Source organism: Diaphorina citri, unplaced genomic scaffold (genome assembly GCF_000475195.1).
Source record: "Diaphorina citri unplaced genomic scaffold, Diaci psyllid genome assembly version 1.1 scaffold937, whole genome shotgun sequence".
NCBI classification, from domain to species: domain Eukaryota; kingdom Metazoa; phylum Arthropoda; class Insecta; order Hemiptera; family Psyllidae; genus Diaphorina; species Diaphorina citri.
This window is the reverse complement of record NW_007378368.1, coordinates 248-27,371: the sequence shown is the minus strand read 5'-3', so window position 1 is coordinate 27,371 and position 27,124 is coordinate 248. Positions and strand designations below refer to the sequence as shown.

General features: G+C 40.1%; 3 protein-coding genes across 3 annotated transcripts in view; 1 reads left to right on the top strand and 2 right to left on the bottom strand.

Annotated features, from left to right (window-relative positions):
* LOC103513185 (chromobox protein homolog 1) overlaps nucleotides 1-10,926 on the top strand; it is a 17,612-nt gene extending 6,686 nt beyond the window's left edge. Inside the window, exon 6 of the mRNA XM_017445716.2 lies at nucleotides 10,593-10,926. The gene's annotated coding sequence lies outside the window, so the exon portion shown is untranslated. The remainder of the gene's footprint in view (nucleotides 1-10,592) is intronic.
* On the bottom strand, nucleotides 1,197-17,327 carry LOC113469052 (hornerin-like). The gene is made up of 7 exons (XM_026826461.1): nucleotides 17,274-17,327; nucleotides 16,731-16,973; nucleotides 16,284-16,635; nucleotides 16,063-16,229; nucleotides 15,479-15,872; nucleotides 14,247-14,326; nucleotides 1,197-1,943 (listed from the first exon to the last, which is right to left on the bottom strand). Exons 1-7 carry the CDS (start codon nucleotides 17,299-17,301, stop codon nucleotides 1,303-1,305), a joined length of 1,905 nt encoding a protein of 634 aa, XP_026682262.1. The 5' UTR covers nucleotides 17,302-17,327; the 3' UTR covers nucleotides 1,197-1,302.
* LOC103513183 (cell wall protein IFF6-like) lies at nucleotides 17,307-27,124 on the bottom strand. Its single transcript, XM_026826460.1, has 7 exons — nucleotides 27,035-27,124; nucleotides 20,538-20,614; nucleotides 19,985-20,178; nucleotides 19,167-19,291; nucleotides 18,792-19,032; nucleotides 18,246-18,725; nucleotides 17,307-17,476 (listed from the first exon to the last, which is right to left on the bottom strand). The coding sequence occupies exons 1-7, from the start codon at nucleotides 27,122-27,124 to the stop codon at nucleotides 17,307-17,309; spliced, it is 1,377 nt and encodes a 458-aa protein (XP_026682261.1).

Here is a 27,124-nt window from a genome sequence, read left to right as displayed (position 1 = left end):
TATTGATAGTGCCAAAGTTACATCAGACGATTTAGTACCTCCGGTTGCAAAAAGTGAAGTACCAATAGAAGCAATACCCACTGAAGTAGTACTTAAGGAATCATCATTAGAAGACTTGGTGGTGTTGACAATTCCAGTTGATTTAGTAGACGTAGCTTTCGCGCCCAATGAACTAGTGGAAGTTCTGCTGGACTTACTGTTGGGTGAACAAGTCGTATTGATAGTGTCAAAGTTAGTGGAAGTAGCTACAAACAAAAATTAGAAAAATAAATGTGGGCAGGTGGGCCAATAAATGGTACGTTTTTAGGTGGGCGAATAAATGGTACACTTACCCTATGTTTATCATTTCAACCTACCTAGTCATGGAATTTCACTCCGGGAAAATGCGTATAAACCCTGCGTTCATATTCATATCACCCAGCCCAAGGCCAGGCCAGACAATTGTCCTGATGGTCACCCATCCGGATACCAGCGGCAAGCAACGTTGCTTAACTTTAGTGTTCCATTGTGGTCTGGTGCATTAGATGTGCGTTTACCACTGGATCTATCAAAGATAAACAAAGTAGGTAATTTCAGAGACCGACCGAGTGACAGACACCGAAGCGAATACAATAGTCCGTCCCTTATACCTTTTTATTACTATTGTAATAATAAAGGGAGGACGGACTAAAAATAATAATAAAATAAATAAAATAAAATGGAAAGAAAGAAATAAGAGGGTATATATTGTTATTTTTTCTTATAAATTTAATAATAAACAAAAAGGAACACAATAGGTCTAGATATTTTATTTGGTTCAAATTAAATTATAAACCAAGAAAGCACACTTTAATAAATGTTAATAAAAAATAAACCAAGAAAAAAGCAAAGGTTCATTTTCCTTTTGGAAACAGAACCGGGTCCCTCTTGGAAAGTGACCTTCTGTTTAGAAATGAGAAAAAAATAGGACAAATTCTTAACATATATGTAAAGGAACATACTGAAAACTTGGAAAACTCTAGGAATAATAATAATAAAAAAAAAACTAGAAATAAGAAAGACTCTTGCCTAACATTATACTTATTTAGAAAAAAAAAACCTTTTCCCCAATTGGCACCAGGGGCCTATTCTGGGGTATTAATCACAATCAATTGCATGGACCACTTCCATCATTTCCACCCTAAAAACCTTTTCCCTCTCTTCTTTCATAATTGGCACCCTCTTCTTTACTCTGATTTTTCAACTTATTGTTTCATTACAAATTTTCATGAGTAAATGGTTTCTTCAAATTCAATGCCATGCCCACTATCTCTCTTTTCAAAATTAGCTAGGTACCCTTTCTTCACTGTCTTGATTACCATGTCCAACTCTTCCCTGAAAATCATGTCCACTTTGGTCTCTCTTTTCGTAACTATTAGTGCCTCTTTCTTCTCTTCCCTGATAATTATGTCCACTCTCATACCCACTGCCACTTCCTACCGATCTTTCATGTCCACTTTCTCTTTTCTCATAACTATTAGGGCTTCTTTCGTCTCTTCCCTGGAAAACATTTCCATTTTCTCTCTTCTCATGAGTGGACGGGCCTCTCTCTTCTCTTCCTTGATAACCATGTCCACTTGGATGGCCATTTCCAAACCCTCTGCCAGCATGTCCACCAACAGCAGTAGTTCCACTTCCTCCAAGAACAGATTTAGCCCTGTACCCATAGTAGACTTCGCCAGTGGCCGATTTAGAGGAAAACTCCGACTTAGCAAACTCTTTCTTAGGGGAAAAATCAGATCGGGAAAACTCCGATTTCGCGAATTCCTTCTTGGGAGAAAAATCGGATTTGCCATACTCCGACTTGGCGGAAAATTCCGTTTTGGCGGCAAACTCCCTCTTGGTGTAACCTCCGGAAGCGTTACGCTTGCCACTGTTGGCGGCCCAGTCGGTTTTGGGGGCGTAATTGGGCCGGAATTGAGAGGGTTTGAACATCAAAAATCCTTCAGCTATCATCAAGAAAGCACAGATGTCAGTCATTTTATCTACCACGTCCATCGTTAGGAAAGTCTTGAGAGATTTAGATATTCATATGTTGAAAGTTATTTCCCATATGTAATATTATGTACCTTAATAAAGTGATTACGCAATAATGATAATGTTAATGATAATAATAATAATAAGCTGGGCCCGTCCCTCCGGGAATTTTTCAGCCCGTAGTTTAGTTGAACGTGATTAGAGAAAATCAGTACCTATGTACCTACCTAATTTGTTTAATATTCAGTTTATTATTATTCTTGATTTGATTTTTCGACTTTACTTTCATGTAATGGTTTAAAATCAAGACCAAAATAATGTTTTCACATCCACATTTATTGGCCTTCCTCGGCGTAGCTTAACATAGGTAACGCTAAAACCGGTCTTAAATGATCGACTGAAGTGTTATCAATTTATTGGCTTTGCTCGGCGTAGCTTAACATAGGTGACGCTAAAACCGGTCTTAAATGATCGACTGAAGTGTTATCTGAATGACCTTGCTCAGCTAGCTTAACATAGGTGACGCTAAAACCGGTCTTAAAATAACGACTGAAGTGTTATCTAAAACTTTCTCGCTTTGAGTTTATAGGTCGTCGCGACAAATTTTAAGATCAGAGCTCATTTGTGTGAGAAAATGTAAAAAAAACAATCCCCGAAAAACCAGTTTTTTGATGCCTTATGGTCAGTCAGCTAATTTTCGCACTCCTTATGGCCAATCAGTTGAATTTTGTGTAATCAGTTTTTTAGGTATACCCCATTTGTTTGTGTGAGAAAATGTAAAAAAACAATCCCCGAAAAACCAGTTTTTGATTTTTTGGCTTTTTGGTTTTCTGGACAAAACTTGCACCACCACTTTCGTGTTCCTGGTAAAAAGACCTTTAATTTGATATATAGGTCGACCAGGTTCAATCCCCGGGGAGCAACAAGTTTTGGCCATTTTACTGTGCATTTGCCATGCATATTTCGGCGCACACTATATAAACTGCATTCTTAATTTAAAATTTGAAAGTAATATTACAGAAGAAAACAGTGCATGAAAACGTCAACATTTTGCGAAATGTGACATTGCTTGCAAAGTTGCTTTCAGAAGCTCAGACTACTCTGAAGTGTTATCTAAAACTTTCTCGCTTTGAGTTTATAGGTCGTCGCGACAAATTTCAAGATCAGAGCTCATTTGTGTGAGAAAATGCAAAAAAAAATCCCCGAAAAAACAGTTTTTTGATTTTTTGGCTTTTTGGTTTTCTGGACAAATGTTGCACCATCACTTTCGTGTTCCTGGTAAAAAGACCTTTAATTTGATATATACATAGGTCGACCATCAGGTTCAATCCCCGGGGAGCAACAAGTTTTGGCCATTTTACTGTGCGTTTGCCATGCATATTTCGGCGCACACTATATAAACTGCGTTCTTAATTTAAAATTTGAAAGTAATATTACAGAAGAAAACATTGCATGAAAACGTCAACATTTTGCGAAATGTGACATTGCTTGCAAAGTTGCTTTCAGAAGCTCAGACTACTCACAAACTAAAGCTTTCCGAACTTTTTCTTCCCCTAGGGTCCTAGACAATGCATTAAATTTGTTATACACTCGGATGTTAACTTCTTACATGGTTTTTCCCTAGGCAATGCATCTGTTGTTAACATAAACGTAGCATGGTCGTATCCAGGATTCTGTCAAACAGGGGGGGCTGGTCAAATTTTCGGAGCCTGGCCTACAGTAATAGAAAAAATGAAGCTCGAGAGGGAGGCCTGGGCCGCCCCCCGCCCTAAAAAAATACGGCCCTGATGTAGAGATAGATAGTCTATTGTACCTACATGGTATGTGCATTATCTGTATAATTTGATACAAAAGTAAGCAAATAAATAGAATAATGGTTGCTCTTTTCTATGCACAAAAGATTGAAGAGAACTAGCATAGCCCCGCTATACATTAGTACAGTAGAGCAGTCATTTGAACTAATTGGGACCGGGGGTAGTTGAAATGATCACTTTCTATAATCTTTGTCTCTGATAAGATAGGATATCCTTATGAAATAGGTAACACAAAACTTATTACCTTTATATGATACAATGGATACACGTTCCGGTTTTGATCTTATCCGACTCGAGTTTCGTCCATCTCCGTGGACTTTTTCAAGGAGACTCAAGGAGACAAGGACAAGGAACGTGTATCCATTGTATCATATAAAGGTAATAAGTTTTGTAGTTACTTATGTCATAACTTTATAACCTAGGATGTCTAATATAAACATATTTAATAATAGGATATCCAAAAATTCCCGGAGGGACGGACACAGCTTGTTCTCCCTTTCTCAATCTCTCTCTTTACTTTCTTTCCTTCTATCTCTGTGCCTCACCCCCCCCCTTCCTCTCTTTCTATCTCTCTCCCTTCTCTATTCTTATCTCCCTCCCTATCATGTTTCATACTCTATCTCTATTCCTCCTTGAAGAAGAAGATCCCCTGGAAGTTAAACATAGGTAAGTACAAAATTCACATCTGTAGCTTTTTACTTTCCTTATCCTATAGGAAGGAAAGTAATGTAATCGGGTCAAATTTTCGATGGTCAGTTTTTAGTGTCAAAACACGTTTTGAGGTCCCTAGAGCCTAAATCCAAAGTTTCAGACATTGGTCCGTGTGTGTGTGTCTGTCTGTCTGTAAACAAAATATCTCAAGAACGGTAAGAGCTAGAGACTTAAAATTTTGGTATGTAGCTGTCAAATGTGACAAGGATGCGACACGAAACTTTTGGTTAAGATCGGTGCATTGGTTGGCGGCATTTGACCGCTTTTTGGCGGTTTTCGGTCTAGTTTGAAAATATCTGGGGAACGGTATGAGCTAGGGACTTGAAATTTGGTATGTAGTTCACAAATGTGACAAGGATGCAACAGAAAACGTTTAGTTGAGATAGGTGCTGCGCTTGGCGGTATTTTGACCGTTTTTTGGACGGATTTCGACCTTTTTTTTTTGGCGGTTTTCAGCTATACCGAAATAAACGGTTAGAGATATGGTGAATGTTAGGGTAAAATAATACTCAAATAAGCATCATTCAATAGGATAAGGAAAGCTTATGATTTAAATAAATAAAGTGGTGCAATATTAAACTGTTGAGATAATGGGACTACATGTCCTAATTCGACAGTCTAAATAAAGCAATAATATCTAATATCCTTTGAGAGATAGAAAAAAAACAATAGATTTTGGAGTTGAAATAATAGAAGTTAAAATAATCGAAGGTTCTACTGTACATAGAAAGTAAAAAGAGATTCGATGAATGGGAAGCAAGAGAATGAAAGAATAGGAGATTAGAAAGAAAAAGAAAGTCAAAAGATAAGAACACCCAAGTGACACACAGAGAAAAAAAAATATGTTCCTCATGGGAAAAAAGATCTAGAGAGAAGGAAAAAAAAAAAAAAAAATCTGGTGTGAACATCACACGACTTTTAATATCTTCGAAGGATTTTTACTTTCTAATGGGTAATACCTAAGTTGGCCTTCATTTAGTTGGGATAAAAGCCTGCAGAAATACATAATTATAGAGGGCCGGACCTCGAGAAATGTACAGTTCGGCCGCTTTTTAACGCCATGTCTTTGAAAATGCTCGAAAAGAGTTCGCAATTCTCAGGCCTTTAGATTTCAGCCAAAGTCGCTCGAACTTGGCACAGAGATTCGGTAAATTATATAGATTAAAAATATCCTTGGGCCCTGTTTCCAGAAGGTACGGTTCGGCCGTTATTCCGGACCAAAGTTCCGCCATTTAGGGCTGTACACCTGTACAGGGAAAAAGCTCAAAAGGAACTAGCGCTTCTCACGACTTTACCTTTAGCCACAGGTCGCTCAAATTTTGCAGAGAGCTCCCATACTTAATATTATAAAGAGAGTCCAGTCTTTGCTCTGTTAAATCCAAATGGACCGTGTTATCTTGAAGCAAGGAAAGAAAGTTGGTAGAACTAAAGGAAAAACACCTTCTAGTCCTTGTACTAACGAAGACTTATTTATTATTTGACCTAAATTAGATAATGATTAAATCATTAAATTGCACTTATTAAGTTATTAATCAAAAAGCTAATTTTAATTTTTCAAATTGAATTTTTAACTTGGAAAAATTAAAAACACATTTTTGGCACGTGCCGAAAAAACATTTTTTGAAAGATAAACCTCTGGCGGGAAAAATTTGGACCAATCAGAAATCAAAACCGGGTACACACGACTCCCGAGTTGTGAATTTAATCAAGGGCTAGGCCCGGCCCTTAGGGTATTAGATGTCAATGGCCCGGCCCAATTTAACCAAGAAAGATCAAATATATGTTACCACCTTTGCTCAAAGGTTGAAAAACAATTTGACATGTACCTTTGGGCTTTATTTAAAATTAGAATAGGTATAAGAAGAGGTTTTATTTTTTTGTCCTTTTTTTTTTTCAAATAAATTTTTGGATTTTAATTTTACAAATTTACACCGATTTCTTTTCTCTACGGTCGTGTGTACTTAGCCTAATTTTTAATGCGCAGTCACATTGCTCAAAAAAAGTTTCGTGCGCATTCGCTGTTTTTGGCGCGAACTTAATTTTCATTTTTCATACAGTCGAACCCGGATTAGGTGGAGTCAAAGGGAATGGTAATGGTTGATACCTACCTATTTTCCAGCAAGTAAAAAAAAGTTGATTACCTATTTTCCTTTTTAGAGACCGCGCAGTCACATTGCTCAAAAAAAGTTTCGTGCGCATTCGCTGTTTTTGGCGCGAACTTAATTTTCATTTTTCATACAGTCGAACCCGAATTAGGTGGAAGGTGGAGTCAAAGGGAATGGTAAGTAATGGTTGATAGGTACCTATTTTCCAGCAAGTAAAAAAGTTGATACCTACCTATTACCTATTTTCCTTTTTAGAGACCTTAAAAAAGTTCCTGTTTAGAGTTCCAAATTTTCATTCTCTGTTTACCTTTTATGCCTGTCCCGGCTGAGATTTGAACCCTGTACCTCCAGGTTGAGAGTCAGTTCTCTTGACCACTCCAAACAATGGACCTGTCCTAATCAGCAGTCTAGGCACAGTAGAACCTCATTTATTTCATTTTGATTAATTACTTCAACTCCAAAATCCCTTGTTCTTTTTCTATATTTCAAAGGATATCCTATCTTATCAGAGGAAAAGATTGTAATTATGCAGAAGTCACATCCGTGGAAGAGAAAAGCTCCTTTTTGTATTTAACCTAACCCTACAATAACACTAATCACTGCTCTAATTGTGAAAACTTCTTCTTGCGTTTAACCTAACCCTATAATAACACTGGTCACTGCTTGTTTGTGCCAGTTCCTTTGGTAGCAATATTCCACGGATGTGACTTCTGCACAAGTACCTACCATGATCATGTCAACCTTTATCATTTCAACTACCCCCGGTCCCAGTTAATACTAATAATATTACTTACCCCATTGGTTTCCAAACTGGCCAACTTCCGCTAACCCTATAATAACACTGGTCACTGCTTGTTTGTGCCAGTTCCTTTGGTAGCAATATTCCACAGACATGACTTCTGCACAAGTACCACCTGTTCAAATGATGCTACATTGTTAACAATTCTAAACCATGGATTTGCATTTAGTTCCAAAAGGACTTGTTGATTCTCAAACCTACCTGGTGCTTAAATGCAATAACTAGAAGAAGAAGAGGAAACTATGGGAAGGGAGAGAGAGTGAGAGAGAGAAAGAGAGAGGGGAAGGGAGAGAGAGTGAGAGAGAGAAAGAGAGAGGGGAAGGGAGAGAGAGAGAGAGAGAGAGATAGAGTAAACAGGAAGGAAAGAAACTGAATATTACTCCCCTAGGTTGAAAATCTTGAAGGATTACATTATGGTTTTATTATTAAGATCTTTATTAGAGTCCCTAGATAATCTTTCCTTCCTTTTTCTCCCTTTCTCAATCTCTCTCTTTCCTTTCTTTCCTTCTATCTCTGTGCCTCACCCCCCCTTCCTCTCTTTCTATCTCTCTCCCTTCTCTATCCTTATCTCCCTCCCTATCATGTTTCATACTCTATCTCTATTCCTCCTTCTCCAACACCTTCTCCTCCTCCTCTTCCTCCTCCTCCTCCTCCTCCTCCTCTTCCTCCTCCTCCTCCTTAGTGGAGACAATAACAAGACTTAGTGGAGACAGGGACCAGACTCAGTGGAGACAATCACATTAGTGCCTCTATCCCTCCCCAGGGGATAACACCTCAGGAGGGAAATGACAATTAAAATCTCCTGCTACACATGAGCAGAGAGGAAAAGCTTAATTGAAAGCCGATAATTTTGTAGAGGGGAAGGGAGAGAGAGTGAGAGAGAGAGAGAGGGGAAGGGAGAGAGAGTGAGAGAGAGAAAGAGAGAGGGGAAGGGAGAGAGAGAGCTTTATGCCTCCAAACCGCTCATCCGATTGCTATGAAACTTTGTCAACTTATTGCTTGCACTCCCGTGAAGGTTATAGGCTATTTTTCAGGTTCGTTTTGGTTCGGCTACACCGAGCAAGACCACTAAATGGATGAGTGATATGAACGGCCATGCCTTAAGGATTTCGGCTAGTGCTAAATAAATTGAGAAAACACATTGATCTCAGGTACCATAATAATAATAGAGCTTATTTAAGGATTGACAAACCCTTTTAAGGATTGACAAACCCTTTTAAGGATTGACAAACCCTTTTAAGGATTGACAAACCCTTTTAAGAATTATTGACAAACCCTTTTAAGAATTATTGACAAACCCTTTTAAGAATTGACAAACCCTTTTAAGGATTGACAAACCCTTTTAAGAATTGACAAACCCTTTTAAGAATTGACAAACCCTTTTAAGAATTGACAAACCCTTTTAAGAATTGACAAACCCTTTTAAGAATTTAACCCTTTTTAACCCTTTTAAGAATTGACATATTGTTGGAATGTTTCCCCCCTTTTTTTATTAATATTAGGTAGGTATTGATATTTTGCAATGAAGGAATTACTAAGAGAGCATTTCAATATTCAGAAAACAAAGACTTAAATACAACATAATAGGAAATAAAAGGACTGGATTGAAAATAAAATACCCACTACTGAAAGAACTGTAACAATGGAGGTGTTATCAAAATTGAAGAGAGATCTTTTCTCTTTTTTTTTTTTTTTTTTTTTTTTTTTTAATTCACTTACAAACCAATATCAACATTGGGTTAACTGCTCCTTTTCTTGACAACTAAACACAATTGACTGTATTTTTTCCTACAAAAGAAACCTCCTTCCACTTTGTCCCTGGTAAAATTGCCTCTGAGTATTTATTGTTTCCCGCTCAAATTATATTGAGGATAAAATTCCATACCTCGGCTGGGATTGAACCCACGCCCTTCTGTTTACCAGGCGAGCGCCTTGACCACTATATACACCACCGAGGTAGGTACAAAACAATAAATAACCTTATGCGTGTAGGATAAAATCCTCCCGGGGGGGAATCGAACCCGTGACCTAGCGCTTACAAGGCAGACGCACTACCAACCAAGCTAGCTAGGCTGGAGGAGAATTTCGAAATCATACTCCTTTTGAAGTCCTTTATTCTACTTTCTTCTAAGTTGTGCCTCGTGCAACCTCAACCTTCTGAGTATTCTCTCTTCTTCTTCTTCTTCTTCTTCTCTCTCTTCTCCTCCTTCTTCTTCTTCCTCCCCCTTATACATATATTCCTCCTTCTTCTTCTTCTCTTTCTTCTTCTCTCTCTTCTCATTCTGCTTCTTCGTCCTCCTTCCTCTTCTTCTTCCTCCTCCTCCTCCTTCCTCCTTCTTCTTCTCTTTCTTCTTCTCTCTCTTCTTCTTCTTCGTCCTCCTCCTTCTTCTTCCTCCTCCTTCCTCCTTCTTCTTCTCTTCCTTCTTCTCTCTTCTTCCTTTTTCCTTCTCCTTTCTTCTTCTTCCTCCTCCTCCTTCTTCTCTTTCTTCTTCTCTCTCTTCTTCTCCTTCTTCTTCTTCGTCCTCCTTCTTCTTCCTCCTCCTCCTCCTTCTTCTCTTTCTTCTTCTCTCTCTTCTTCTCCTTCTTCTTCGTCCTCCTTCTTCTTCTTCTTCCTCCTCCTCCTCCTCCTCCTTCCTCCTTCTTCTTCTCTTTCTTCTTCTTTCTCTTCTTCTTCTTCGTCCTTCTTCTTCTTCCTCTTCCTCCTCCTTCTTCTCCTCTTCCTTCTTCTCTCTTCTTCCTTTTTCCTTCTCCTTTCTTCTTCTTCCTCTCCTTCCCTTTGTTCTCTCTTCCCTCCCCCTATCCTTTTATCTCACCTCTCTCACTCCCTTCTTTTGGTAGGACTGAGGCTTCCTTCCTGGAACCAACTAAGCGAAAGCAACCTTATGCTCCCTTTGCCCTTTGTAAGGACTGGGGTTGCATTCCCGGAAGCAAGTTGAGCAAATGCAACCTCACAACTTCTCATTTTGCGAAATTCTGTAAAATAAATGTTGACGGTATAGTATCTCGGAAAACGGAACGGTTTAAAACAGGTCCGTATCCAGGATTTTGTAGAGGAGGTATGGGGGAGCGAGAGTCCAAAGAATGATGTATTGGGGGTGGATGCTTCCAATTTTCAGAGCCCAGCCGAGAGCAAAGGAGAAATAGTAAAAATTAACCTCGAGGGGGGGTTTTTTTTTAACTGCAATTTCAACTTTGACTTGACTGTGGGTTTACCGAGTATTGAACTTACGTGAAAATTTGACAGGACTGTGTGTTACCGAGTATTGGAAAATAAAGAGGTTTTACTGATACTGGTAAATGGTAATAGCTTTCCATGTATCTTTCCAAAGAATGATGTTTTTACTGAACCCTGATACAAAATAAATTGGTAAACTGTTGGTCTGGAAACAAAGATAAAGTGATCCATTTCCATGTAGGAATATGATGTTTTACTAAAGTGAGGTGGTCCATTTCCATGTATCTTTCCATGATTATTACTATTGATGTTTATACGAAGCCACAATAAAAAATTGGTAAACTGTGATCTAATAGTTGACAATTTTTAAATGACACCCAAGCTTGATTGGAGACTTGATTGATGTCAGGCTTCATTATGTTTGAGGCTTGATTGATTGAAATGTCTCGGGATTGATTGATTACACTGTTCCAAGATTCGATTTACTTTTGAACCCCAGCATTAGTGAAATCTCCAAGTCATTGTAAAACCTGACAAGTGTTCATTCCTCTTTTGTATGACCTTTATATCAATTTCACTCTGTTTTACGTTTATAGGAAAAAGAAAATAGGACAAATGTCACAGACTTGATTGATGTCAGGCTTCGTTATGTTTGAGGCTTAATTGATTGAAATGTCTCGGGATTGATTGATTACACTGTTCCAAGATTCGATTTACTTTTGAACCCCAGCATTTGTGAAATCTCCGAGTCATTGTAAAACCTTACAAGTGTTCATTCCTCTTTTGTATGACCTTTATATCAATTTCACTCTGTTTTACGTTTATAGGAAAAAGAAAATAGGACAAATGCCATTTCAAATATTACAAGGAAGATACATAAGAGTATTATTTTCATTTGATAAAGGGAAGAAATTTATTTCAGTTTTTTTTTTACTTATCCTGTAGGAAAGAAAGGTTTGTTATTATTTTAACTCGTGTCTGTCATATGTAAGATGTGTGCAATAACAAACACAATTCACATGCCTGATTTTAAGTGGCAGATTTTAAATACATAGGTATGTTGAAAATGAGTGAAAAGGTATATTTTCTTTTATGAAAATATCTGAATAGGGGTTTGTGTGGTAAGATTTTAAACAAGAAAATGTATGTGGAAATTGAGTGTAAATTTGAAGCCAGGAAATTTCAATGAATAACTTTTTCCAATCATATCACACATGACACTTAAAAAGAAATGAAAAAATCAATAAGAAAATTATCCTGATTTTCTTTTTTTCAAAATGTCAAAATGGGGGCTTCTTTCAGGCGTTTATTTTTATTAAGGGAATAGCTTGATGTTCCCTCGGAATTCTGATTTTGACTTTTTCTTTCTACTTTTTAATTTTGTATATATATGAATGTGTATGAAAAGGACAAGAATTGAGCGGCCCACTTTTTATTTTTCTTTTCAAGCCAGCCCGTACTTCTGGAACAGAGTGACTTGAGATTTGATGATTATTTTTTCTTTCCAAACTATTATTTTACCAACATCCAAGATTCAACTCTTGTAACCTGTTCATAAGTATGTGGTGAAGCTGTTGGGCTAAGTTTCCATCACTTGTAAATTTTACGTAACAATTTAGGTTTTTTTTTTTTTCTTTTCCCTACCACTTTTATTTTGACTATGATTTAATTATTCAAATACAAAACATTTTGATTAGATAACTCCAATTTTGTGTTTTACTTTCAAAATGATTCGTTTGGGGGGTTTTAATGTCACTGTATAGCTGCCAAAGTTTTTAACAGGGGGTTTATCCACCATGTGGCGACAAGCTACCTGCCTAATCACATTCACAGGGTTTATATGCGACCTGGAAAAGTCATGGAATTTGCCATCCGGTCAAAAATTAAAAATGTTCAAATTAAATATCAAGTTTTTTTTTTCGAAAAACGGCCTGCGGCGCATTCCCCCTCATATTCCTTGACGTTCTGCATATTGCATATTTTATTTAAATGAAGGGGTAATCTTACTGATTTTTAAGTACCTCTGCCCCTTAATTTTTCTGGAAAAGTCATGGAAATTTTCTGGAAAAGTCATGGAATTTCTGAAACGATAGATTGAAGATTCTGTAACTTTGTGAAGGTCCATCTTGACTAGGTAGGTTGAAATGATAAACATATCACAGTGTGTAGGGTAAGTGTACCATTTATTGGCCCACCTGTACCATACGCCACATAAGTCTGAACTGGACGAACTTTTCCAAGATCCAATTTCATCAAAAGAAAGGGCTTAAAGACTGCTATCAAACCAGTGCTATTCAAAAATTGTAGTCATAAAAACAAAAATTAGAAAAATAAATGTGGGCAGGTGGGCCAATAAATGGTACGTTTTTTAGGTGGGCGAATAAATGGTACACTTACCCCATAACAAAATTCATAGTAAGCAAGAATAGGGGGAAGTCCATCGTAATATGACTACATTTAAATTGATAAAATAAGAAATATGCATACATACAGTAAAGGTAGGAACACACTACTATCACGTCACGTGAGCTCATGGGGAGTTAGAAAGATGTAGTTCAAAGTTCTCCCATAATATACGTGATTTCGTTCATGATAGCTACACTGTCCTTACGTCACATGAGTTCACGAGACGTGGTAATAGCGTGTTAACAAAGAGAGAAAAGTAGATAAAAATATACATCAGCTCAACTTATTGTTGCATTACAAATTTTCATGAGTAAATGGTTTCTTCAAATTCAATGCCATGTCCACTATCTCTCTTTTCAAAATTAGCTAGGTACCCTTTCTTCACTGTCTTGATTATCATGTCCAACTCTTCCTTGAAAATCATGTCCACTTTGGTCTCTCTTTTCGTAAATAGTAGTGCCTCTTTCTTCTCTTCCCTGTCCACTCTCATACCCACTGCCACTTCCTACCGATCTTTCATGTCCACTTTCCCTTTTCTCATAACTATTAGGGCTTCTTTCGTCTCTTCCCTGGAAAACATTTCCATTTTCTCTCTTCTCATGAGTGGACGGGCCTCTCTCTTCTCTTCCTTGATAACCATGTCCACTTGGATGGCCATTTCCAAACCCTCTGCCAGCATGTCCACCAACACCAACAGCAGTAGTTCCACTTCCTCCAAGAACAGATTTAGCTCTGTACCCATAGTAGACTTCGCCAGTGGCCGATTTAGCAAACTCTTTCTTAGGGGAAAAATCAGATCGGGAAAACTCCGATTTCGCGAATTCCTTCTTGGGAGAAAAATCGGATTTGGCATTTGTACCCATAGTAGACTTCGCCAGTGGCCGATTTAGAGGAAAACTCCGATTTAGCAAACTCTTTCTTCGGGGAAAAATCAGATCGGGAAAACTCCGATTTCGCGAATTCCTTCTTGGGAGAAAAATCGGATTTGGCATACTCCGACTTGGCGGAAAAGGAAAACTCCGACTTAGCAAAATCTTTCTTAGGGGAAAAATCAGATCGGGAAAACTCCGATTTCGCGAATTCCTTCTTGGGAGAAAAATCGGATTTGGCATACTCCGACTTGGCGGAAAATTCCGTTTTGGCGGCAAACTCTCTCTTGGCGTAACCTCCGGAAGCGTTTCGCTTGCCACTGTTGGCGGCCCAGTCGGTTTTGGGGGCGTAATTGGGCCGGAATTGAGAGGGGCGTCCGCCACCTCCTGAAGGTTGGTAGGGATTCCTGTCTGAAGGTTGGTGGCTGAAGGAGTTCCTATCCAAAGGTTGACTGCTGAAAGAGTTAGCTTGGAGGGTAGCGCGTCTACCTTCTAAGAATCTAAGTGCTAGGTCGCGGGTTCGATTTCTGCCAGACAATTTTATCCTGAACAGACAAGGTTCGTTTTCGGACCGACTGGCTTTCTGCTATCCTGACTTCCTTCTCTCTTCGATTTCGGGACGATAAGACCTTAGCAGTTACAGTTCCCTCTATCAAACCTCTTTATTTTTTATGGCCTTTTTTTATAGGTGGCAGGGTTCTCCTAGAGGAGCTCTTCCATCCAACAATTTTTCTTTCACTGTGAGCCTTTAAGATATTTCACCAGGGAGGTCTTGAATGCCACTAGACTATTGGATGGCTAAATTTGAGCTTAAAAAGGGGTATTTGTCTAAAAAAGGTTGGGAACCACTGCACTAGACTTTGTCCCTTATACCCCTATGAAGAGAATTCCATAGTCTATCTGCAGATACATGGTAAGAGCAGAGTCATTTCTGTTGCACTATAGACTGCTTTTTCTTTCACTATGAGCCCATAAGATATTTTCAGTCTCAGTACCTGGGGCTCTTCAGTCTCATTCTGGCAGTATAACAGGGTTTATACGCTTTTCCCGGGAATGAAATTCCATGACCCTTCCAGGTTTTCTTCAAATTTTCACGATTTTCCATGACTTTTTGGCCGATTTTCAGATTCCATGACTTTTCCAGGTTTTCCTGTTTTTCCAGGTCGCGTATAAACCCTGTATAAGCAGGGTATATTCTATTCTTAGTGGTGTTTCACTATAAAGGATACAGCATGGGGTTCTCGGGGAAGGGCTCCTGTTTCATCAACGCCTCCACAGTTCGAATGAAACACTCAGTGACGCCTAGTGCTTACAAGGCAGACCCGCTACCAACTAAGCTAACTAGGCTGCTGGCTTCAATCAGCCTTAACTAGGGTGATTGCTTTGGGCTGACATTTTGGTCTTGGCTACAAATTTTACGAGTGGATGCCCTTCGCACTCAACCCTTGCTATTTCTTGAGCAAGGGAAATCATTCTGGCAGGATGAACAACGTATTTTCTATTCTTATTAGTGTTGCACTATAAAGGATACAGCATGGGGTTCTCGGGGAAGGGCTCCTGTTTCATCAACGCCTCCACAGTTCGAATGAAACACTCAGTGACACCTGCTGAAAGGGGCACCTCTTTCGGAAAGTTGGTTGTTGAAAGGCGAATTTCTTCCTGAAGGATGCTGGTTATAACCATTCCTTTCGGGTTGGCTATTAAAAGGACCGCTCCTCTCTGAAATTTGGTCGGCAAAGGACGAATTCCTTTCATGGCTGTTGAAAGGGGCTGAAGGTTGATAGCTTGAAAGTTGGTTGAAGGGCGAGCTCTCTGAAGGTTGGCCGTACGGTGAAGGTTGCCCGAACGTTGAAGGTTGACCTGAAGGTTGATAGCTTGAAAGTTGGTTGAAGGGCGAGCTCTCTGAAGGTTGGCCGTAGGGTGAAGGTTGGAACGCAACCGTCCCGGAAAGTTGCCCGAGAGGTCCCAAAAGTGGCGGACTGTACCCTTCCGTCTGTCCTGGAAACGGTTTGAAGGTTGGAACGCAACCGTCCCGGAAAGTTGCCCGAGAGGTCCCAAAAGTGGCGGACTGTACCCTTCCGTCTGTCCTGGAAACGGTTCATTAGCGGTAGTTTCCCGTCCGTTTGAGTACCCCGTCTGTCCCAAATAGGGGTTTGGACCGTTCTGTCCCGGAATTAGAGGGGCGTACCCAAACTGGGCACCCTGGTAATACCCAACACCGTTATATGGGGACTGGCCGATGCTTCCTGGGCTAAACTGTCCAGTTGACATTTGAGGGTATCCAAACTGTCCATTTTCCTGGGAAAACTGGGAAAATCCCACGGGGGTCCCAGAGTTGGCCATACCATTAGGAGTCTGCGGAGGAAAACCTGAAAAAATCCCTGGCGATGGTGAAATGTTCCCACCAACCCCTCCAGGGGGATTTCGATAGATCCCTTGGTAACTGGATTGGTTTCCAGGTCCTGAAACACAGGTGAAATGTTCCCACCAACCCCTCCAGGGGGATTTCGATAGATCCCTTGGTAAGTGGATTGGTTTCCAGGTCCTGAAACACCTTGATAGGTGGAAGGGTTGCCATAGCTTGATCCGTTGCCATTGGATGGATTACCAGGTCCTCCAAATGGGTTGCTAGGTGGGGCAGTGCCCGGTTCGAAAGTGGCGTAGTGGGGAACACCTAATGGGAGACTTGGAGACGATTCGGTGCCGCTGATTCCGGGGTAGCTACCACTTCCTCCGACACTGGGTCCTTTATGTCCTCTGCCTGAAATGAGAAGAAATAGGCACAAAAAAAATCGTTAAATACTATTGTATGTACTCAGATTACTTTAAAAACTAATAAAGTTGGTCAATAGAGACTAATAAAGTGGTTTTCGGATCTTTTGAAGGAAACACCTTGATAGGTGGAAGGGTTGCCATAGCTTGATCCGTTGCCATTGGATGGATTACCAGGTCCTCCAAAGGGGTTGCTAGGTGGGGCAGTGCCCGGTTCGAAAGTGGCGTAGTGGGGAACACCTAATGGGAGACTTGGGGACGATTCGGTGCCGCTGATTCCAGGGTAGCTACCACCTCCTCCGACACTGGGTCCTTTATGTCCTCTGCCTGAAATGAGAAGAAATAGGCACACAAAAAAAATCGTTAAATACTATTGTATGTACTCAGATTGCTTTAAAAACTAATAAAGTTGGTCAATAGAGACTAATAAAGTGGTTTTCGGATCTTTTGAACGGCTTAAGATGAGAAGCTGAAATTTGGAGTACAAGTTTTTTCTTTTAAAATCCCTTTTTTTAAGTAGTCACCAAATTTCAGGCGGAGCGAGGGTTCGCCCTATGGGGTCAACTTTAAAATCATTTATTTTTATTTTTTTATGGTTAAAATTGCCTACTTTGTTTGATCAATTACCTGTTTCTTGCGCGCTCTGAACATACATCTTCTTCAGTAGCTTCTTTCATCAGATGAATTAGAGGTAGTACCAGACATAGTATTGATGGTACCGGCAGAATTAGGGGCAGCATTTGTATCAGTGGTAGTACCAGCCTTAGTATCCATTCCAGCTGAATTAGAGGAAGAATTCGTCGTACTATTGATAGTAACAGTTGAAGTACCAGCCGCAGAGGAGGGAGGGGTGTCGTAGCGGTTGGCTAGGAAGTGAGATACGAATCTGTGACCGGGCGAAATAGTGTGGGTTAAGGAGGAAAAGGGACGAAAAGGGTTGACGAGAAAAAAATAATAAATAGAGAAATTCAGAGGATATTCAAGACAGAAGGAGCCAGCCTAGTTAGCTTGGAGGGTAGCGCGTCTGCCTTGTAAACGCTAGGTCACGGGTTCGATTTCCGCCAGACAATTTTATCCTGAACAGACAAGGTTCGTTTTCGGAACGACTGGCTTTCAGCTATCCTGTCTTCCCTTTCTCTTGAATTTCGGGACGATAAGACCTTAGCAGTTACAGTTCCCTCTATCAAACCTCTTTATTATGGCCTTTTTTTACAGGTGGCAAGGTTCTCCTAGAGGAGCTCTTCCATCCAACTACTAAATTTTTCTTTCACTGTGAGCCTTTAAGATATTTCACCAGGGAGGTCTTGAATGTCACTAGACTTTGTCCCTTATACCCCTATGAAGAGAATTCCATAGTCTACCTGCAGATACATGGTAAGAGCAGAGTCATTTCTGTTGCACTATAGACTGATTTTTTTTTTTTTTTTTTTAAGGTGTTGATGGTATCGGATGAATTAGAGGTAGTACCAGACATAGTATTGATGGTACCGGCAGAATTAGGGGCAGCATTTGTATCAGTAGTAGTACCAGCCTTAGTATCCATTCCAGCTGAATTAGAGGAAGAATTCGTCGTACTATTGATAGTAACAGTTGAAGTACCAGCCGCAGAAGTGCTCACTGACGTGGGGCTTGAGGAATCAGCATCAGACGATTTAGTACTTCCGGTTGCAAAAAGTGAAGTACCAATGGAAGCAATACCCACTGAAGTAGTACTTAAGGAATCATCATTTGAAGACTTGGTCATGGTATCATTAGAAGACTTGGTGGTGTTGACAATTCCAGTTGATTCAATACCTACTGAAGTAGTACTTAAGGAATCATCATTTGAAGACTTGGTCATGGTATCATTAGAAGACTTGGTGGTGTTGACAATTCCAGTTGATTTAGTAGACGTAGCTTTCGCGCCCACTGAACTAGTGGAAGTTCTGCTGGACTTACTGTTGGGTGAACAAGTCGTATTGATAGTGCCAAAGTTGGTGGAAGTAGCTAGAGAAGAATCAGTTGACAAAGTTATAGCGCTGGAAGAATCAACTGAAGTAGTTATAGGTGTACTAGAAGAAGGAACTGAAGTTGGTATAGCTGTACTGGGAGAATCTGTTTTGTTAGATGCCAACGTAGACACTGTACCAGATGACGTGAAGGTACCAGAACTGGGGGAATCTGTTTTGTTAGATGCCAACGTAGACACTGTACCCGATGACGTGAAGGTACCAGAGCTGGCAACATTTGAACCACCAACTGCATAAAAAGTAATAGAAGAATTGGATGCAGCATTTGAAGAAGAGCCATGCGCACCATAAGAAGTAACACCAAAGACATTGAAAGCATCTGAAGCCCTGTTTGAAGTGCCACTCAGACAAGTCATATCGGAATTGCCAGCGGTTACCCCGGAGCTTTGGTGACGAGGGCTCGCGGGTTCGGATTCGCACCATAAGAAGTAACACCAAAGACATTGAAAGCATCTGAAGCCCTGTTTGAAGAGCCACTCAGACAAGTCATATCGGAATTGCCAGCGGTTACCCCGGAGCTTTGGTGACGAGGGCTCGCGGGTTCGGATCCCGTTCCGTGGTCGGGAAATTCTTCCAGCAGAGGAGGCAGGTTGGGGAATGGCTTTCGGATAGCACCAACACCATTTGGCGGTTTCCCTGAAAGATGGTTAAACGGACGAATTTGGTATTAAAACGACAAAACCAGCGCAGCGGAGATGACATGTTAAACGCACCAGTTCCGCAAGGATCACTGAAATTAAGCAGTGCTGAACGTAATTGGTATTTGAACGGACGACTATTTGAGACAAAATCTGATGTGAACGTCCCACAACTTTCTGTTACATATGTATGTTAGGCTCATTCCCCGAATTCGCTCAATCCTCGGAACAAAAAATGCAAAATGCTCATTCCCCGCATTTTTGCATTTTTTACTCCACGAAGTTAAGAAACGTTGTCTGCGACTAACTTTACTGAATTCAGGGGACCCTAAAACGGATAGTTCTAATCTTTTCTCGATTTTAAAGACGAATTCGGGGATTGAGCCTAACATTTATATTTGTAATTTACCGAAGTTAAGAAACGTTGTCTGCGACTAACTTGACTGAATTCAGGGGACCCTAAAACGGATAGTTCTAATCTTTTCTCGATTTTAAAGATTTGGACTACTTCCAATCCTTTCGCATTACATTGTATGACGGTTCCCCATTTATAGTGTAACAGTTCCCTCGGCTTTCTGGACAAACCCCCTGGAGAAGGCTCCATTCCTTGGATTGGAGAAAGATTGAAATGTCGACATAAACGTTAACAGTTAACAGCAACAGTAGTGAAACAGAAAGTAAAAAAACTCACCGGTTGGGAACGGTTTCTTCTGCAACTCTTTCCACGGCGGAGGTGCGTTCAGACGTTCTGGGGGCACTCCCAGATAGGAGCTGGGATGCGATGGCCCCTCCTGCCCCCCGCAATGCTCACAGTGACAGGGCGGGGGAGGGAGAGAAGAGGAGGGAGGGGTGTCATAGCGGTTGGCTAGGAAGTGAGATACGAATCTGTGACCGGGCGAAATAGTGTGGGTTAAAGAGGAAAAGAGACATTTTACTTTCCTTATCCTATAGGAAGGAAAGTAATGTAATTTACCGAAGTTAAGAAACGTTGTCTGCGACTAACTTGACTGAATTCAGGGGACCCTAAAACGGATAGTTCTAATCTTTTCTCGATTTTAAAGATTTGGACTACTTCCAATCCTTTCGCATTACATTGTATGACGGTTCCCCATTTATAGTGTAACAGATCCCTCGGCTCTCCCCCCCCTGGAGAAGGCTACATTCCTTGGATTGGAGAAAGATTGAAATGTCGACATAAACGTTAACAGCAACAATAGTGGTAACAGAAAGTAAAAAAAACTCACCGGTTGGGAACGGTTTCTTCTGCAAGTCTTTCCACGGCGGAGGTGCGTTCAAGCAAATAAATAGAATAATGGTGTCTCTTTTCTATTCACAAAAGCACAAAAGATTGAAGAGAACTAGTATATAGCTCCGCTATATGTACATTAGTATGTACAGTAGAACAGTGTTATTTGAACTGATTGGGACCGGGGGTAGTTGAAATGATCACTTTCTATGAGATAGGATATCCTTATGATTTAAACAAATAAAGTGGTGCAATATTAAACTGTTGAGATAATGGGACTACATTTTATGTCCTAATTCGACAGTCTAAATAAAGCACTAATATCTTTTGAGAGATAGAAAAAAAAAACAATAATAGATTTTGGAGTTGAAATAATGAAAGTTGAAAGAATCGAGGTTCTACTGTACATAGAAAGTAAAAAGAGATTCGATGAATGGGAAGCAAGAGAATGAAAGAATAGGAGATTAGAAAGAAAAAGAAAGGCAGAGGAGGCAGGTTGGGGAATGGCTTTCGGATAGCACCAACACCATTTGGCGGTTTTCCTGAAAGATGGTTAAACGGACGAATTTGATATTAAAACGACAAAACCAGCGCAGCGGAGATGACATGTTGAACGCACCAGTTCCGCAAGGATCACTGAAGTTAAGCATTGCTGAACGTAATTGGTATTTGAACGGACAACTATTTGAGACAAAATCTGATGTGAAAGTCCCACAACTTTCTGTTACATATGTATGTTAGGCTCATTTCCCGAATTCGCTCAATGAGCGAAAAAATAGCTCACCCCTCGGTACAAAAAATTGCAAAATGCTCATTCCCCGAAATTCGGCAATCGAGCAACTGTAAATAGCTCAGTCCGCGGACTGGATTGATGCGAAAGTTAAATTGCCGAAATCGATGAGCATCATGAGATTGAAGGCTAAACTGCTCACTCCGCGGAGTGGAGAACATTAAATGCCAGAACGCGGATTGTGCGTTTTGAAAAATGCTCAAACCCCGATCTAATGGTATACTGCGGGACTTGAACCCCTTGTAACTTTTAAAATAGCTTCCAGTTCCGCAAGGATCACTGAAGTTAAGCAGTGCTGCACGTAATTGGTATTTGAACGGACGACTATTTGAGACAAAATCTTATGTGAACGTCCCATAACTTTCTTTTACATATGTATGTTAGGCTCATTCCCCGAATTCGCTCAGTGAGCGAAAAAATAGCTCACCCCTCGGAACAAAAAATGCGAAATGCTCATTCCCCGAAATTCGGCAATCGAGCAACTGTAAATAGCTCAGTCCGCGGACTGGATTGATGCGAAAGCTAAATTGCCGAAATCGGCCATTGAGCATCATGAGATTGAAGGATAAACTGCTCACTCCGCGGAGTGGAGAACATTAAATGCCAGACCGCGGATTGTGCGCTTTGAAAAATGCTCAAACCCCGATCTAATGGTATACTACGGGACTTGAACCCCTTGTAGCTTTTAAAACAGCTTGGAATTTTAAAGTTTTGTTTTTTTCTGAAGGTAAGAAAGAGCCCTTGACAAATTTGATGGTGATGTCAAAATCCAGGTTCGAACCCCAGCAGTGGCACTTTTTCGATAAAAGTCGTCGTTTTCTCGAGAAATTCAAATAAGAACCCCTATATTTTATTTCATTTTTGAAATCTACGTCAAATTTCATGGGTAACCAAATGACCTTTTGCTATTATTGGTAAGTGGTAAAAGTTACAAGGGGTTCAAGTCCCGCAGTATACCATTAGGGGGTTTGAGCATTTTTCAACGCACAATCCGCGGTCTGGCATTTAATGTTCTCCACTCCGCGGAGTGAGCAGTTTAGCCTTCTTTCTCTTGGTGTTCAATGGTTGATTTCGGCAGTTTAACTTTTACATAAATCTAGTCCGCGGACTGAGCTATTTACAGTTGCTCAATTGCCGAATTTCGGGCCTTGGTGCTCAATGGTCGATTTTGGCAGTTTAACTTTTACATAAATCTAGTCCGCGGACTGAGCTATTTACAGTTGCTCAATTGCCGAATTTCGGGGAATGAGCATTTTGCATTTTTTACTCCGCGGAGTGAGCTATTTTTTCGCTCATTGAGCGAATTCGGGGATTGAGCCTAACATGTATATGTATATGTAATTTACCGAAGTTAAGAAACGTTGTCTGCGACTAACTTTACTGAATTCAGGGGACCCTAAAACGGATAGTTCTAATCTTTTCTCGATTTTAAAGCGACTTTTAATATCTTTGAAGGATTTTTACTTTCTAATGGGTAATAAGTTGGCCTTCATTTAGTTGGATAAAAGCCTGCAGAAATACATAAAGAGGGCCGGACCTCGAGAAATGTACAGTTCGGCCGCTAATTAACGCCATGTCTTTGAAAATGGTCGAAAAGAGTTCGTAATTCTCAGGCCTTTAGATTTCAGCCAAAGTCGCTCGAACTTGGCACAGAGATTCGATAAATTATATAGATTAAAAATATCCTTGGGCTCTGTTTCCAGAAGGTACGGTTCGGCCGTTATTCCGGACCAAAATTCCGCTATTTAGGGCTGTACACCTGTACAGGGAAAAAGCTCAAAAGGAACTAGCGCTTCTCACGACTTTACCTTTGGCCACAGGTCGCTCAAATTTTGCACACAGCTTCCATATTTAAGGACGATGAAAAGTGTCCGCGGGCCGGACCTCGAGAAATGTACGGTTCGGCCGCTTTTTAACGCCATGTCTTTGAAAAAGCTCGAAAAGAGTTCGCAATTCTCAGGCCTTTAGATTTCAGCCAAAGTCGCTCGAACTTGGCACATTACTTAAATTATGAATACGTAGAATACAAACCCTCTCGTGAACAGGGAGAGGAGAGAGAGGGAGAGGAGAGGGAGAGAGAGGGAGAGAGAAAGAAGGGAAGGAGAGAGAGAGAGAGAGAAAGGAATAAAAAAAGAAGGTGGAGCAAATCCAAGGAGAGAGAGAGAAAAAAAAGAGAGAAAAAAAAAGGGAGTGATTAAGAGAAAGAGAGAGGGAAAGAGAGAGAGAGAGAGAGGGAAAGAGAGAGAGAAAGAGAGAGGGGAATGGAGAGAGAGTGAGAGAGAGAAAGAGAGAGGGGAATGGAGAGAGAGTGAGAGAGAGAAAGAGAGGAGTGAGAAAGAAGGGAAGGAGAGAGAGAGGGAGAGGGATAGAGAGAGGGAGAGGAATAGAGAGAGAGAGAGGGATAGAGAGAGAGGGATAGAGAGAGAGATAGAGAGAGTGAGAGAGAGAGAGATAAAGAGGGAGAGAGAGAGAGGAGAGGGAGAGAGAGAGAGAAAAAGGAATAAAAAAAAGAAGGTGGAGCAAATCCAAGGAGAGAGAGAGAAAAAAAGAGAAAGAGAGAGAAAAAAAGAGGGAGGGAGTGAGTGAGAGAAAGAGAGAGAGAAAGAGAGAGGGGAAGAGAGAGAGAGAGAGAGAGAGAGAGAGAGAGAGAGAGAGAGAGAGAGAGAGAGAGAGAGAGCTCTCAATTCCTTCTCCTCCTCCTCCTTCTTCTCCTTGTTCTTCTTCTTCTTCTTCTCCTCCTCCTCCTCCTCCTTCTTCTTGTCCTCCTTCTTCTTGTTCTTCTTCTTCTCCTCCTCCTCCTTCTTCTTCTTCTTGTTCTTCTTCTCCTTCTTCTTCTTGTTCTTCTTCTTCTCCTCCTCCTTTTTCCTTTTCTTTTTGGAGAGTGTCCAACGGAATCTCAAGAACATAAGAAATGAGAGAGAGAGAGAGAGAGAGAGAAAGAAAAAACTGGGGAATAGAATAGGGATCGACTTCTCAATATCAAGTAAGAGAGAGAGAGAGAGAGAGAGAGAGAGAGGGAGGGAGAGAGAGAGAGAGAGAGAGAAAAGATGAAGAGGGGATGAAAGGTAAACAGGAAGGAAAGAAACTGAATATTACTCCCCTAGGTTGAAAATCTTGAAGGATTATATTATGGTTTTATTATTAAGATCTTTATTAGAGTCCCTAGATAATGTTTCCTTCCTTTTTAGTCCGTCCTTCCTTTATTATTACAATAGTAATAAAAAGGTATAAGGTTAGTCCGTCCTTCCTTTATTATTACAATAGTAATAAAAAGGTATAAGGGACGGACTATTGTATTCGCTTCGGTGTCTCTGCTCTGTCACTCTGTCGGTCTGTCGGTCTGTCCCCATAGAAGGACTTATCCAAACCTGGTCGACCTATATATCAAATTAAAGGTCTTTTTACCAGGATCACGAAAATGGTGGTGCAAATTTTGTCCAGAAAACCATAAAGCCAAAAAACCAAAAAAAACTGGTTTTTGGGGGATTTTTTTCACATTTTCTCACACAAATGAGCTCTGATCTCGAAATTTCATTTTATCACACAAATGAGCTCTGATCTCGAAATTTGTCGCGACGACCTATGAACTCAAAGCGAGAAAGTTTTAGATAACACTTCAGCCGATCATTTAAGACCGGTTTTAGCGTTACCTATGTTAAGCTACGCCGAGAAAGGCCAATAAATGGATGGGTGACATTATATTGGGAATAAAGGGAGAACGGGCTCCAGTCTTGATTTTAAATCATTACATGAAAGTAAAATAAAAAAATCAAATCAAGAATAATAATAAACTGAATATTAAACAAATTAGGTAGGTACAAAGGTATTCTTTAACCATGATCGAATAAACTACGGGCTAAAAAATTGAGACAATAACAAGACTTAGTGGAGACAATAACAAGACTTAGTGGAGACAATAACAAGACTTAGTGGAGACAATAACAAGACTTAGTGGAGACAATAACAAGACTTAGTGGAGACAATAACAAGACTTAGTGGAGACAATAACAAGACTTAGTGGAGACAATAACAAGACTTAGTGGAGACAATAACAAGACTTAGTGGAGACAATAACAAGACTTAGTGGAGACAATAACAAGACTTAGTGGAGACAATAACAAGACTTAGTGGAGACAATAACAAGACTTAGTGGAGACAATAACAAGACTTAGTGGAGACAATAACAAGACTTAGTGGAGACAATAACAAGACTTAGTGGAGACAATAACAAGACTTAGTGGAGACAGGGATAAGACTCAGTGGAGACAATCACATTAGTCCCTCTACCCCTCCCCAGGGGATAAAACCTCAGGAGGGAAATGACAATTAAAATCTCTCGCTACACATGAGCAGAGAGGAAAAGCTTAATTGAAAGCCGATAATTTTGCTCCCATGCTGAGACACATTTAACCCTTTAAAGAATTGACAAACCCTTTTAAGAATTTAACCCTTCCTAACCCTTTTAAGAATTGACACATTGTTGGAATGTTTCCCCCCTTTTTTTATTATTATTAGGTACTTAGGTATTGATATTTTGCAATGAAGGAATTACTAAAACAAAGACTTACTTAAATATACAACATAATAGGAAATAAAAGGACTGGATTGAAAATAAAATACCCACTAATGAAAGAACTGTAACAATGGAGGTGTTATCAAAATTGAAGAGAGAGCAACCACATCTGTTTGCTGTTTAGGAAAGATTTCTCAGTTCAGTTACTCATTTTTTAATTCACTTACAAACCAACATCAACATGGGGTTAACTGCTCCTTTTCTTGACAACCAAACACAATTGACTGTATTTTTTCCTACAAAAGAAACCTCCTTTCACTCTCTGTCCCTGGTAAAATTGCCTCTGAGTATTTATTGTTTCCCAAATCTTTTGAGTTGTTGCCAAATTTGACAAAAACTGGCTTGGTCATTAACTCAACACCCCTTGTTCTTTTTCATCCAATGTCTCAGACATTAAGTTTTGAAACTCCTTCTAATGCCATTTTCTTTTTGGAGTTGAGAAAAAAAGGGGGACCTAACACTAAATACCTACCTACCTAAGTGTATAACAACTCAGGTGGACTCCAGTTCCTTTTTTTTCACCAAGACACATAATTGAATTGAATTGACACATTCTTTCACATCCATGCCCACCCAAGAATGGAATAGTTTGGTTAGAAAATTTCTGTCCCGGCTGAGATCCAGTTCCTTTTTCACCAAGACACATAATTGAATTGACACATTCTTTCACATCCATGTCCACCCAAGAATGGAATAGTTTGGTTAGAAAATGTCTGTCCCGGCTGAGATTTGAACCCTGTACCTCCAGGTTGAGAGTCAGTTCTCTTGACCACTCCAAACAATGGACCTGTCCTAATCAGCTGTCTAGGTACAGTAGAACCTCATTTATTTCATTTTGATTAATTACTTCAACTCCAAAATCCATTGTTCTTTTTCTATATATATTTCAAAGGATATCCTATCTTATCAGAGGAAAAGATGGTAATTATGCAGAAGTCACATCCATGGAAAAGAAAAGCTCCTTTTGTATTTAACCTAACCCTATAATAACACTGGTCACTGCTTGTTTGTGCCAGTTCCTTTGGTAGCAATATTCCACGGACGTGACTTCTGCACAAGTACCTACCGTGATCATGTCAACCTTTACCATTTCAACTACCCCCGGTCCCAGTTAATACTGATAATTACTTACCCCATTGGTTTCCAAACTGGCCAACTTCCTAGGATGTTCTTTGTTTCTGTCCATCTCCAACACTTCCATTTGTGGACACCTCATGTCCAT